A 14,419-nucleotide genomic window follows, 5' to 3' on the forward strand; every position below is an offset into this window, starting at 1 on the left:
CTTAGAAAAACTAGTAGAAGTAGTTTGCTCAGAGAAAATAGTAGATACTCTTTATTTTCTGAACCACTTAAAGTTCAGTTGCAGACATCATAACACTTCAACCCTCAATATTTTCATATGCATAACCTAAGAATAGGTCATTCTCCTTTAATGCTTTTTAAAGTACTTTCATTTTTTTAGTATAGCTTTTAGAATTTACTTATTGTTACTTTTTTCTTTTTGTAGTTTATTGACTATGGCTTTTTCTTTATCCTTATTACCTTGAGATTTTTTTGGTTATTGGTTTTCTAGTTTTCTAAGATTTGTGAGTTTTCAGTATTTTTCTTTTTTCAGTAATGAGTTTAAATCTGTGAGTCTGTCTCTAGTTACGGGTTTTGATGTTTAGTTTTCTTGTCATTGTTTTCTAAATAGTATGTCATGGTACTTTTTTATTATTTGGAAGTGTATTTTAAATTTTGGAACTTTTTTGGCTTCTTTAAATTTTTGTTATGTTCTAGTTTGACTGCCTTATGGTTGTAGTTTCTACTTTTTAAAAATTTCTTGAGACTTTCATTGTAGCCTATAGTGCAAGATTAATATTCTGTTTCCAAGTATTCCATGGACACTTGAAAATAACATGTATTCTGAGGCTTCTAGGTAAAGATAGTAGATTGAACACCATATGGTAACTGCTTAAAAAATGCCAAATCCTAAATTAGCAATGGAGAAAGCCAAAAAAAACTTAATAGAATCTAAATTTCAGGGCCTTTAAAAAGGCTCAGGATCTGGCTCTAGATATCTTTGGACTGTTAGTGTTATGTGTGGAGATGCGTCAAGAGCCCTCTGAAATAGGGAGGATTCGCTGAAAACTTGAAGATTCTTGCATACTTCATGGCACTGGGTAACTGCCCTTCCCATGCCAGCAGTAGGCTGCAAAGATTGAAACAGAGGGTCTCTAAACTGGTGGAGATCAGGAGTTGAGAAAATTCAAAACAGGAAGATTAAGTGAATAATGTGTAGTGAATGCTGAGAAACCCTTTCTTCCCCCACCCTCACCTTCACCCGCCTCCCACTCTTTCCCCCTGACTTGGCTCTCAGAATTCTGGCCGCCAGGCCTCATCCTCTAGTCAGGAGATTAGATGAGGCTTAGTTCAAGAATAATGATAATAATAAATAATAATAATAATAATAATAATAATAATAATAATAATAATAATAATATAATGATGCTTTTAAGCAACTTAACAGTATTTTCCTTCCCATTTGAATATTCAAAATGGTTTTACTCTCTCTTTCAATCTCTGGGTGAAGAGATAGTTGTTCCTTTCCGGTACTTTGATGAGAATTATTTGACATGATTTAAAAATGTTATAATTTGTAGTTAGTTTTTGACATTTGTCTTCAGGTTCCCTTTTTCCTTCCTTTCTCCCTCCCTTTTTCCTTTTTTCCTTTTAATAGTTCTTTGAAGTTTTTCATTTCTATTTTCTTTTTTCCATCTCTCTCCCTTTTCTTTTAAACCTCTCTTCTCTTCCCTCCCTTCTTGTACATCCACCTATATTTTGGAAAGACCTGAAAAATATAATTAAATTTATGGGAAAATGAGTATGAATTAGTGGGAAGTAAATACCACAGAATAGTTTTTCAATGACATGCAACTTAATTTTGATTACATAGACTATCTAATAAGTTTTGCTTGGTAGATGCTGCCTGAGTTAATGACACATCAGTTGTTTATACTAAAAAAAAAAAAACGTTTTTACCATAAAAGTTTGTTCCCCAAAGATATTTAAATGTTTTCCTATAATTTTATTCATATTCATTTATTATATCATAAAACTTTTCAAATATTTTTGACAGTCTCTGAATTATTGCTAATTCCAAGTTAGTGGCACCAATAAGTTTATTATGAAACATTGATTTCTCCTTTGAGTGAATGGAGTCCTGCTTTTTATTTTCTTATATCACAGGACAGGTTCCCACTATCATACTATAAAGTCAGGTAAAGTAAATAAAAGAGAGTAAAGTGTTCTAAAGAAACTATGTACTTTTAAAATATGTGTGCCACTTGTTTTGTTTTAGTTTAGAAACTATTGCTATTTCTATAGTTTTATTAATGGGTAATTAGAACATAAAATCTTGAATAATTTGGAATGAGGAAGACTTCTAAAAACTTCATTAAATATGATTGCAATTTTGAAGACCATCTTTTAAAAATACATTATGTAATAGCCTAGCTTTGACATAAACAGTTAGCAGAGCATTACAGGAAAAACAGCGGTAGCCCTTTTAAAATCATGTAAATATCCAGATTTTGAGGAGTTATGAATAATAATGGTATTGGCAAATCAAGCCTAAGCTAATTTTTCTAAAAAGAAAAAGTCAGAGGGTAGCACAGCTCAGATTTATGTTTATACTAGATTATGCCAAGACCTGATTTAACTAGTGTTTCTTGTCTGGGTTTCAAATATACTTGGATCTTTGACATACTTAATATAAAGGCAGTGTCTTTGATGTTTTTTTTTTCTTTTTAAAGTTGTAGACGAGATCCATTCATAGGCATGTTTCACTGTGCTTTGCTTGTGTAATAGTGAATTGTTTTGTGGCAAGAATACTGTTGACCTGGCAGCTGATAAAAGATGAAGTATACTTGTAACAAAAATAAGTAAGTTCAGGGCAAGGGAATAAACATAATAAAATCTTGTGTTGAAATCAGAGCCTTTAGTTTTAGTGAACATGCTAGAACAGGAAAAGTGAATGTGTTGGAGTTCAGTTAAACAACAGATTTGAATAGTATAGTACATGGAAATTGAAGGCTTGTTTTGAAGCAACTAGGTCCGTAAGTTGCAAAAATGGCAAGCAAGGCATTAAATCAATTAGATCCAAACAATAGTTAGATAGAAGGCAGCAGCCCTTTGGCTCATGGTTCACTGCCACTTCCCCCCTCCTTTTTCTCCATTCCTCCTGGTTGATTAACTTTTCTTTTGTTGCATTATTTTTGTTATACTACAGTGTGCTGTGTCATAGATAAGGGGATTATAAAGAAAGGAAAGTGTAGAATGTAAAAGGCAAATTCTGTATTTGTTAGTTCTCATTAAAATTAAAGGAAGCGTACTGGCAGTAGATCTTAGATCGCCAATAATACGGGGCTAAGAAATAAGAAAGAGAAGTTAATATTTATCCATTCAATATGTGCCAGAATTGTACTTGATGCTTTATTGTGAAAGATGTGTATTTAATTGGGATGAGTAATTCTTGTAGTATTTTAGGTTATGTCCTTTCAATTAATTTTTTCCAGTGTTCTTATTAGTAGGAATATTATAATCAAAAATAGTTTATTATCATTTCCAGTTTTCTTAGCTATACTGTCATGAAATCAGATAATTTCCCAGAACTTTTGGGCATTGAAAGTGTGACTCTCCCCTTCTATTAGATATTAATAATAGTATTAGAAAAACCTTATCATTTGAAAGAGCTAACTGATTTAAACCACTGCATTAACTCAACAATGTAGTGATGGTTGATCAGTAGAGTAACACAGATGAGAAATATAAATGTGGCATAATGTGTAAAAGGAAAGTAAACTGATGTGCTTTCCTTAAAATCTATTTTTAATAAGTAGCTGTCAGTATACTGCATGCACAGCTTTCTTTTATTGGTTTTATTTAAAAAACCAGTGAGAAATACAGCTTTTATGGAATTCTGTCTTTATCCACATGCTGAGAGAAGAAAATGGATCTGAAAGATAATTCTTTGTGACTTTCATTAGTGTTACTTCTAAACAAACAGTAATAACATACACTAATATAGTAGTTACAGTAAACAATAGGACATCTATTAGACCCTATTATGAATTATTAAATATATTAAATATAAACAGAAGTGTTTTTCCAAGCAGCTTTATCATAAGCAGTGATGAAAGCTGCTTGTGCCCAAGAGCGCCCTTTTTTCCCCATTTAGATTTTGGTAGCTATTGATTTGTTAAAGTGACATAAAGCATAACTTATACCACAACTTGTCTTTGTGTGCATTTTCTTATATTTAGAGACAAATAATGTATTCTAATACAGGAGTTGGCAAACTGGCTCTGTGGTCTGTTTTGTACCTGTGAACTTAGAATGAATGGTCTTTTAAAGGGTTGTATTAAAAAAAGAAAAAAAAAAGAATATGCAGCAGAAATCGTATGTGGCCTTCAAAGCCTAAAATATTTACTATCTGGTCCTTTACAGTAAAAGCTTACCAACCCTAAAATATAAATATGTAACATATAAGCCTAAGAAGGTCCAGTTTCAGATGAGATGGTGAAACCCCGTGTCTCCCACGTGAAACCCCGTGTCTCCCACGAATGCAGCTATTAACAAAACCTGGACAGAATGAATGGAGCATCTATTTGAAGCTTCTGAAAAGTAAACAGTGCAGTCAAATTAGGAAAGCCCAGAATTTGAAGCACCACCAAACTGGTGGTTAGTTTGCCTTTTTTTTTCCCCTTTGTGTTGTCATATGGCCTGGTTTCAACATAGCCTGAACCAGGAAGTAGACATCAGTGAAGTCAGAATCCCTCCCTCCGTCTACTGCAGGAGAATCCCTCTACTTCAGGCCTGAGAGGTAGATAGAGGTCATGGCTCCTAGCAGAAGAGGGCACAGGTATCTAAAACAGTGAGGAAGGGGAACCTCCCTTTCTGATGAGGGGATCTTGGTCACAGGAGGGTGGGTGGAACTGCCTTGGCTGTTTTTCCTCTGTTCTTTGCCGATTGGCCCCCACTGCAGGAACAGTTGCAGAAAGTGGCAAAACGGTGTAAATAAAGCTCCAGCTTTCTGGGCAAAGTGCCAAAAGGGAGAGCCCTAGGGAACCAGAAAGTACTGGGGAAATCAAGGAGGGGGGAACTTGGGAAAGCCACCTCATAAAATTATGTATGCTTTGGGAGACGTGAATGATAATATCTCTGTAATGTTTAGGATGGAGTTGACTAAGAGAAGACCCAATAAACACTTGCTCCATCAGTCAATTATCATTTTCCATAAAGTTGTATAGGAGACATACAGATTACCTTCCTTTTTTTGATTTGAACTGTTAGGAGTCATGGGGATTAAGAGTATTGGCCCATTTGCAGAAACCATATGCCAGGCCACTCTTTACATAATCTTAGAACATTGCATGTGAAAGGGATTTTGGAGGTCAGATGTTCAGCATTTGGATAAATGCTTATCCAAAGTAGCAGTCCCCTCTGCAGTTTCCATTTCAAGATGATCAGTCATCTAGGGGCTGTCAGTACATTACAGTGACAGGAGCTGGCCACTTTACGAAGGTTAGATGTTTAGCAATCATGTGTATATACTTCGCTTTTTTTTTTTTTTTTTAAGGTCTACCCTCTAAAATGTAAGAAAATTAAGTTGAATCATTTTTCCACACTGTAGGCCATAGTCATCCAAAATATTTGAACAGACTTCTGTACTGGCTTCTCAAAGTGTGCCCCAGGGATCTCTCTTAACTGACATACTTTCCATGAGAGCCTTTCTTCTACCCTTTCTTTTAATCAGGGAATCAATGATGATGTAAGCTGTTTTCTGTGTGCCTGTGTGCGTTTTTCTGGAGCAAGGTTTGATAACCTGAAAAACATTTAAGAATCACTGCCTGAGACACGCTCGTGACTACATTTCACCCTGCATACATCTGCTTCTCAAAGAGACAAAAAATGGATAAGAATCACTGTGTTTTATAGAACGTAATTGAAGACAAAGGTTGGGAATTGCCTGGGAAGAGGAGAATCTGAGAGTTAAAGTAGAGACATAGACAGAGTAGAGTTCACCTGCATGCACGGAGCCACACTTTGCCATCTGGGTAAGTCTTCCATCTAGTCTGCTTAGGGAATTATTTCTGACATAATAGGGCATGCTAAGCAGAAGGTAGGATTCAGTAAAGCAGCCTTTTGAAAACATCTGTGCTACAGAATGAAGAATAACTGTTTTGTGCAGTGGATAGTCACTTTAGCTAAACATAGCTAGTATTGTGACTGTTATACAGAAGGTGCCAAAAAAAATGTATACACATTTTAAGAAAGGAAAAAACTGTATTAAAATTGTAATACTCAATATATACCGAAAACAAAAGGTGAATACTAGTCACGTGTATACATTTTTTAGGCACCTTTTTTGGCACCTCCGGTATTTTCAAATATATACCTTATATACACACACAAATATGGTGCTTAGCATAGTTCAATATCCTCTTCAAGGTCACCCCATTTTTTTGTTGTTGTTTTTTTCACTGTTACACTAAGTCTTATGCTTGGCTCTTGACAATCTAACAGATAATATTGTCTCCTCAAAATGATCATCCTTGACTTCACTTCATAAGACCACAAAATGTTCTTGCATGGGAAAGCCCTGTTAGAAGTGCAGAGTCACTGAGATGCAGGTAGGGAAACTTGCAAGTGTTGCTTTCAGGAGTTGTCTCTAGATTGTCATACCTCCAAGTTTCTCATGCGTGTATACATTTTGTTTTTGTGCATAACTATCTTGACATCAATAACCAATTAAAAAAATCACAGTTATGCCTATAAAATATGTAACTTTTTCATAATTTTGCATAATAGCCAAATTAAAAAGTAAAATGAAGTATCGTGGCTATAAATATATTTTAAAATTTAGTACTCAAAGTAAAGATTAGCAGTGATAAAATTTGGATAAAAGTGTAAACTATGTCTTAAAACATATAAAAATGTTTTAAAACTTAGGTGAAATCATTGAAATTATCCTAATAATGAAAGTTGGAGGGGAAGTAATTGTTTTCCATTTCTAAAGCTATGTTATTTCAGCTTAATGTAGGAATGGCAACGTAAGTGCACAAAGTATACAGTAGTTATAACAATCTGGTAAGTTTAGTGTATATGGTATAACAATGTAGATGAAACTATTTTAAAATGTATGTTGGACATCTTTTTCTTTTATCTCTTACTATCCCAAATTTAAGGTAGGTATACATCTTTAACAAATGGTAAAGGAACTTATTAGATCTGTAGTGATTACTGTCGTTGATAGAAAGGACAATTTGAGATAAAGTGGAGAATTAAGAAGGAAATGAAAGGAGACAGGAACACATGTTGTTATCCTTGCCTTTTTGTTTTGTTTTGTTTTAACATAGCAAATGTAAGGTGCCTTGCCTGCCAGTGTACTACTTACTGCAATGCAAATGAAAGTCCTTAAGATCTGAGGACACAGTAAGTGAACTCAGCATTGCTTGATTTTCTTTACCCCCAGAACTCTCACTTATGGATTGGCATGAAGTGAAAATTCCTTCAATAATATCCAAACCTTCTTAGTTAGGGTTTAATTCTGCATTATGCCCAAGAGTATGTCAAGTAAATGTTGTCAGATGAGGATGAGAATAATTTTTTTCAGGAGGTATTCTCTTTATTCTTACGTGGCACATTTCTCACAGTGGTCTCATAGTCATTGGAAAATAGCACTCTTGTTTAAACTTGAACTCTTACTGTGTGATTTCTGCTAGTTATGCTACGAGTTTTATATGAATTATAATAAATTGATTCATTTTGCAAAATTCTCTAAACACTGGAATGTGATATCTGGTTTTAACTGAAGAATTTAATTTAAGAATAACATGCATTGAATTTGAATCATAGGCACAAGGACTTTTCAAAGGTGTGAGCTGGGGTTACAGGTTTTATGAATAGGTCTCATTCACTATATTTACTTACTGTAGCTTTTGCTAAATAAAAGAATAATTGTTATTGCATAGAGTGTTAGTGTAGCATCCTGAAAATGTCTCTGTGTTAGATATGTGTTGTGTGAATGTGTGTAGACAAGTAGTTTTATTTTGGACTTGTGAAAGCATTAATTTCTAAACGTTTTCTTAGTTTCCTTTAAAAGTAAATCAACAGATAACTTAAAGAGGAAATATCACAACTTCCTTGGGGGTCGGGATGAGGAGGGTGGTGTATTCTGCCCTGGGTTATGCTTTGGGGAAATTACTTGGAAATCAAGGAATCTCAGGTGGAACAACTCCAAAACACTTTGCTGTAAGGTAATTAAGTTTTGACATGTAAAGACATGTAAATGTAGCTTTCTAAAAGAAGAGTTTTAGAATGTTTTTTCTTTTTTTCACAGTAGCATCTGTCTCTTTTTTTTTTTTTTTTATTTAATGTTATTCAGCTTCAGCTTCATGTTTACAGCACAGTATTCAGGCGTCTACACAGTCCATGAAGTCGTCTCTGTAATAAGACAAGTGCCCATCTGACACCATCTTTACAACATTATTGATTATATTCCACAGACTGTCTTTCATATTCCCGTGGCAACTAATTTGTGACTAGTAATTTGTACTTTCTAATCCCTTTACCTTCTCCCCCATCCCCACCCCCCCCACCTAGCAACCGTAAGTTTTTTTATTTTTTCTTATATCTCTGAGTCTATTTCCGTTTTGTTTGTTCACTTATTCTGTTCTTTGGATTCCACATGTAAACCCTCGTGCACCGTTGGTGGGATAGCAGATTGTTGCAGCCACTATGGTAAACAGTATGGAGGTACCTCAAAAAATTGAAAATGGAACTACCTTATGATCCAGCAGTTCCACTCTTGGGTATCTATCCAGAGAAATCCAAAACACTAATTTGAAAAAAATATATGCACCCCTGTTTACTGAAGCTCTATTCACAGTAGCATCTCTTAATAGATAATTTGCATTCGTTGAATACTTTAAAAACACTGTCTAGACTAAATACTGATATAGTTACCAACATTTTTATTACCTTCTCACTTTTATGTCATTAATGTTATATATCCTTTTGTTTCAGCTGGATATGTCAGGTGACCAGATAGCTGCCAATCTGCAAGCGGTTATCAATGAAGTTTGTAAGCACAGACCACTGAATTTGGGTAAGTGGTTTGCTGGGATAGACTTCCCGATAGCCCTGTGGTACTTTAAAAATGTAAAATATTAAGAAAACAATCAAGTTAATATGCAGCTACAATAGCAACAGTATTTCCAGGGATTAAATAAATAAAATTTAATTCTCTAAAGGATTTCTAATTACCTTATTAACAAGTGTAGTTGTTTAGAGAGGAGACCTCATTAATGTTAATAAGAGAATACTTTACATCTTGAAACCTTTGTAAATTCCCACATTTATCTCTCATTAAATATAATAAAGTTTGAAAGAAAACTGTAATGCCTTAAACTTACAATGGTGTTAAATAGAAACTGAAGTCATTTATGAAATGATATTGTGAAACCAGACCATTCACTTTGTCACTGGTACTGGCTTTCTTAATCTTTTTTCTTTATCACGTTGGGAGATTTTTATTTAGTTGACATTGTCAATTTTCTCTGCCAAGTCCTTCGTAAATATACCTTTATTTGATACAAACCTACAGGTTCTTCTCAATACCACAGGATCATGAAGACTTGCAGTGTTTTGTAATGATTAAAATAATGTTCAAATAATTAACAAGTTATTTCACTGAAATACTGAAAAGAATATTCTGGGGAGTGTTTGAAAGCTCTGTTTACAAATAGTAATTGATATATTTAGTTAGGTATTTGGTGGTGTAGATAAAAACTTGTTACATAAAACGTTCTAATACACTGCTCTACTAATGAGGCTGGTTATTAGATATATTAATATTTCAAACACTACAGAATAAATCTTTAGCTTCATATTTATTTTTTTCATAGGACTCACATCAATGAAGAATGTTGTACCCCAAAATAATAAACTGGCATATTGCAAGTGAAAAAGAAGGCTGCAGCGAAAAAAGCTAGATAACTGCATTACACACATGTTCTTTATACAAATAGCCCATTCTCAGCAGTCAAATTAAACGCAGATGAAGTGCTTTTTAAAATTTTTGTGCCTTGATGGTAATTACAATCTTCATACACTAAAGAGAAAAGGAATAATAATAATACAGAACACAGTATTTTTAACATGTATAGCACATTTAATACCTTCAGCCATCCACTGGGTACTCAGATCAGATTGGCTACTGAAGTTTCACACCCACCTAAGCTTGCCTGGCTAAGGTCACCATTTCAGAGAGCTTTACAACCATTTTAGCAGCTTCATCTAAGTCATCACAAGCAAGACTTTTAAGTCCAGTGTTCATTATCAGTGCCATAGCATCATCAACTGGTATACCTTGTAACCGTAGCACAATAGGTCTTTTAATTTCCAAATTCTTTGCTGCCATGACTACACCCTGTGCAATAGCATCACACCCACGATTCCTCCAAAAATGTTGACCAGAATAGCCAGTGCCTTTTTATCTGAAGTGATCAGCTTAAATGCTTCTGTTGCTTGATGGACTGTGTGGCACCACCACCATCAAGAACATTGGCTGGAGTCCCTCCATGAACTTTTAGTATATCCACTTTGGCCATAAACAGACCACTCTTTATGGGCAGCCTGTTCTCTCATCTAGGCCAGTGTGGTTGAGATCCGCCTCAGTTTCCTGGGTCCAGCGCAATAGGTCAAAGATTTTCTTCTGGGAATTATTAGAATAATTCATACACAGCACAGCTCCATCTGAATCCTCTACCATTGGGTTTATTTCCACCATGCTTGCATTGTATTTCAGAAAAAGGTTGTAAAGCTTTGACCATGGTTTCTGCCATAGAATCCACAACATTAGGTGGAAACCCCGTCTTCTGTGCTCGTTCCTTTCTGACGCCTTCTTCAATATCACTAGGTTCTTTAACTATCGCCTCAGTGGTCTCTGCAGCAACATCGTCAATGTTGGCACCACCTTGAGACCTTCCTGTGAATACAGGACCTTGCAATGACCTTTCCATTGTTGCTGCAGAGTAATTGTTTCTCCTGCGATATTTTCACTCACAAACCAATACTTGATTGCAAGTTCTGCCCTTTACTCCGGTTTGCTTAGGTAAACAACCTTTTCCCAGTCATTTGTGAGGAAACAGCTTTTGCTTTTTCTGGAGAGAAAACTATCTTCACTTTGACTGTGAGGCCACTTTCAAATGTTCCTTCTCCTCTACTACTAGCTAAAACCTGTGCCTTTATCACAACATGTTTTGAACTTAATTTTTTGGCAATTGCATAAGCTTCATTTGGTGACTTAGCCACATGTCCTTTGGGAATGGAGACTCCCAGCTTCTTAGAACAATTCCATACTCAAGTATTCATGTAGTGAGAGATTCCTTTGTTGTTGCTGCTGTACTTGGAGTCCATGGTGGTTAAACAATCCAGAAGTTCCCAGAACCGGGGCAGCAGCCACACACTGTCCGTGAGGGTGGCTCAAAAGGGTGGTGGCAACTAACAGCTGACTGTAGAATATGGAGGCCACCATTTCTGAGTCCAACCCCGACCCCCTTAATCTTATTTTAGAAAAGAAACAAGGTTTTAATCATGTCTTGAGAGTCACTTCTTATAAATGGGGTGATTCATGGAGAACAGTGATACTTGACAAAGATGTGGAAGCTGTGTAGTGACTAGGAATACTTCCAGTGCCCTATCATTACATTATGTGCCATTCATGTTCCTTCCCAAGACAAATTTCACTCATGACTGGTTGAAATCAAGTGAGTGCCCATTAACTCAGTTGACTATTCACTTGCGGTTTTACCAGTATAGGAATCGCTCAGGTTTAGTTTTATAACCAAATGTATAATTAAAACACGATCTTTTGCTATTTTTCATTTCTTTGGGAGTGAAACACACTGGTAATAAACACCTCATTTGTTAATTCTGTTGTCCTAGATATGGCCATCGTACTTTGTAATTGTATGTATGTGGATACTTATAGTCCACAGAGAACATTGATTTTAGTGTAGGATCCTCTGAGTTATAGCTGGAGTAGAATGATGGACAGTAAATCTTTAAAAGCAATGTTGTTATCTGGTTTTTGCCATTTTAAACAAAGTCCTTAACATTCATATAAAAACCTTTCTAAGTTTTAGGAAATTTTACTAAATGTTTGGTAACACAGAGGTAGTATCTGTGCTGTTTTAAATAAGTGTTTAGAATATTTCCATCATATTTTAATATTACCACCTGTTCCCTTCACTGTTGACTTTGCAATAAAATAAATTCTAGGCGATTATATTCTGAAGGAGAAATGAATTATTAGGGAATGTGTAGTTTCAAGGATAAATCTATAATATTCTAGATATAGCATGTTTGTCTTCTACTTTAGAAATGAAACCATCTTCCCTTCTAATTCAAAATATTCAGTAATATCAATAATTCTCAAGTGACCATCTAACATGAGTTCTATAGGTTTCTTGTATGTTTTTATTTACTCATTAGGTATATATGGAATAAAGTGAAATTTGATTCTTGTCTGTTTTCAGGACCCTTTGTGGTACGAGCTTTTCTTCGTAGTTCGACAAGTGAAGGTTTGTTACTAAAGATCGAGCCATTGTTGCCTAAAGAAGTAGAAACCAAAGAAAGTAACAAAGAAGCTGCCTAAAAGTGTTGTGTTGTGAAATTATTTTTAGTGGACTAAGAATTCACAGAAAATTATAAAACTCTATAATTTCTATGTTTGGTGTTTTGTTATTTCTTGATCATCATACTTGAAAGTAGATTTTAGCACTGGAAAATCTTAACACTTTCAAAAGTAAGAAAATAAAATTTTCTCTGTGTCTGAACTTACCTTTTAGATCCTATTAAATCTTCTTCCTTAGAATTCAGATTCTACATGCTGATAATTAATTATAGCAGCAATTTCTAGCTTAATAACTTTCCCTTGAAAGCTGTACCATTTGAGAAAAAAGTAACATCCTCAGTTCCCCTAAGACAGAATAGCAGAGTTGTGAACTACATCACAAATATGATTTATTTTCTAAAGAAAAATATGGAAAATGCTGGAAAACATTCATTCCAAAAAATTCTGAATGTCATTTATGACATAGATATAGAAAATGACTAAGCCATTAAAATGTTCTCTTAGGGAATCAATTTATCATATTTATATTTTTATAATAATAATAATAGTGTATATTTTCACTGTGCTTTGTAATATACAAGGAACTGTGTATAGTGTTTTCATATACTTAACCCCATTTAATCTTGAATTCCTGTGCTTAATAGCAAGTAACAGGTTTGGTTGGTGTTGAATGAATATCTGTGTGGTGGATAGAACCACTTCATTTATGGATGAAAAGTCACACTAAGAAATTAAGTGTCTTTTATCAAGTACCAGCTTGCAAACTGGTATTGATCCTTAAGTGTTTAATGGTATGTGACCAAACAAACAAACAAAAGGATAATTTCGGCATGTAATTGCCAACTGTCCTTTCTTGAGAATGATTCCCTTACTCAGAGGCTATCTCCCAATTTTGGGGGGAATGTTCAAATGCCTTTTCTGTTATGAAATAATAGTGCTGATAAATTTTTTGGTGGGTTTTAATAACACCCACATTGTAAACAATATTTTGACACTTCAATGTAGGTCTTCCAAGTTGGATTTTCAATTTTAGTGGTCTCAGAAGTCCAAATGGCTGAACAACTCCTGTACCCCACTAAGCTTTTATCCCCACAGGAAAATTAAAATTTAAATGCTGTTTCCCCAAAACAACTGTAATTAACTACAAAAGAGTAACAGCAGTTACCTTCTATTGAGGGCCCGCTACTGTCTGGCGCTTAACGTGCATCCTCTCTTTTCGTCCTCTCAGCAGTTCAGTGAGAAGGGTGTGGCTCCTATTTTACAGATAAGGAAATTGAAACTTGTATGAGGTCCCATAAGTGGTCAGCTGAGATTCAAAGCTAGAGCTGATTTTGAAGCCTGTTCTCTTAACCATTATGCTATTTTACCTCCTTTTTATACTGGGGGTGCCAAAAAAAAATCTATACACATGACTTGTATTCATCTTTCGTTATCGGTATATATTGAGTATTACAATTTTAATACAATTCTTTTCCTTTCATAAAATGTGTATACAATTTTTTTGTCACCTTGTGTATATTCTAAGGTAAATTAAACTTTTTAACTGAAAAGTTTAAAATTTTTAAAATACTGAATAATTACACTTCAGTTTCTTAGTAGCTCTAATGATGGTGTTCTGGCATCGCTGATTTGAGGAAAGTGGAAATAAAGTTGGAAGGAGTGGGATGAGAAAAGAATAGTGCAGGATGGAGAGAAAAAATTATCTACTTGTTTCCCACAATTACCATCGGTTTAAAGCTTACTGATTCGTCATTATTTGAAGGTCCTAATTCAGAGTGTAGAAGTTCTATTGTCCTTGTAGATTTTCTTCTGATTCATAAAGTAAGTATACTCTTACTGACAATTTTAGAAACACTAATATTTTAAAAATCATTCATAATCCAACTACTTATAGATAACCAGCATTAATATTTTGATGCTTTCCAATGACCTTTTTAATTGACAGAAGAGAGTAAACATGCACACATAATGTTACAAAGTAAGTGTTTCCCCATATTAATTAAAATTTCATGTGAGAAGC

At 34.6% G+C, this 14,419-nt stretch overlaps 1 protein-coding gene and 1 pseudogene across 2 annotated transcripts in view; one reads left to right on the top strand and one right to left on the bottom strand.

Moving 5' to 3' along the window:
• MRPL1 (mitochondrial ribosomal protein L1) overlaps positions 1-12,601 on the top strand; it is a 52,084-nt gene extending 39,483 nt beyond the window's left edge. For both annotated transcript variants that reach the window (XM_033106325.1, XM_033106326.1), the window contains exons 8-9: positions 8,787-8,868; positions 12,302-12,601. In XM_033106325.1, coding sequence (XP_032962216.1) covers positions 8,787-8,868; positions 12,302-12,420 — 201 coding nt within the window. In that variant the 3' untranslated portion in view covers positions 12,421-12,601. The remainder of the gene's footprint in view (positions 1-8,786; positions 8,869-12,301) is intronic.
• On the bottom strand, positions 9,686-11,781 carry LOC117022331 (succinate--CoA ligase [ADP-forming] subunit beta, mitochondrial-like; annotated as a pseudogene).
• Positions 12,602-14,419: the final 1,818 nt, after the last annotated feature.

Source organism: Rhinolophus ferrumequinum, chromosome 5 (assembly GCF_004115265.2).
Source record: "Rhinolophus ferrumequinum isolate MPI-CBG mRhiFer1 chromosome 5, mRhiFer1_v1.p, whole genome shotgun sequence".
In the NCBI taxonomy this organism is placed as follows: Eukaryota; Metazoa; Chordata; class Mammalia; order Chiroptera; family Rhinolophidae; genus Rhinolophus; species Rhinolophus ferrumequinum.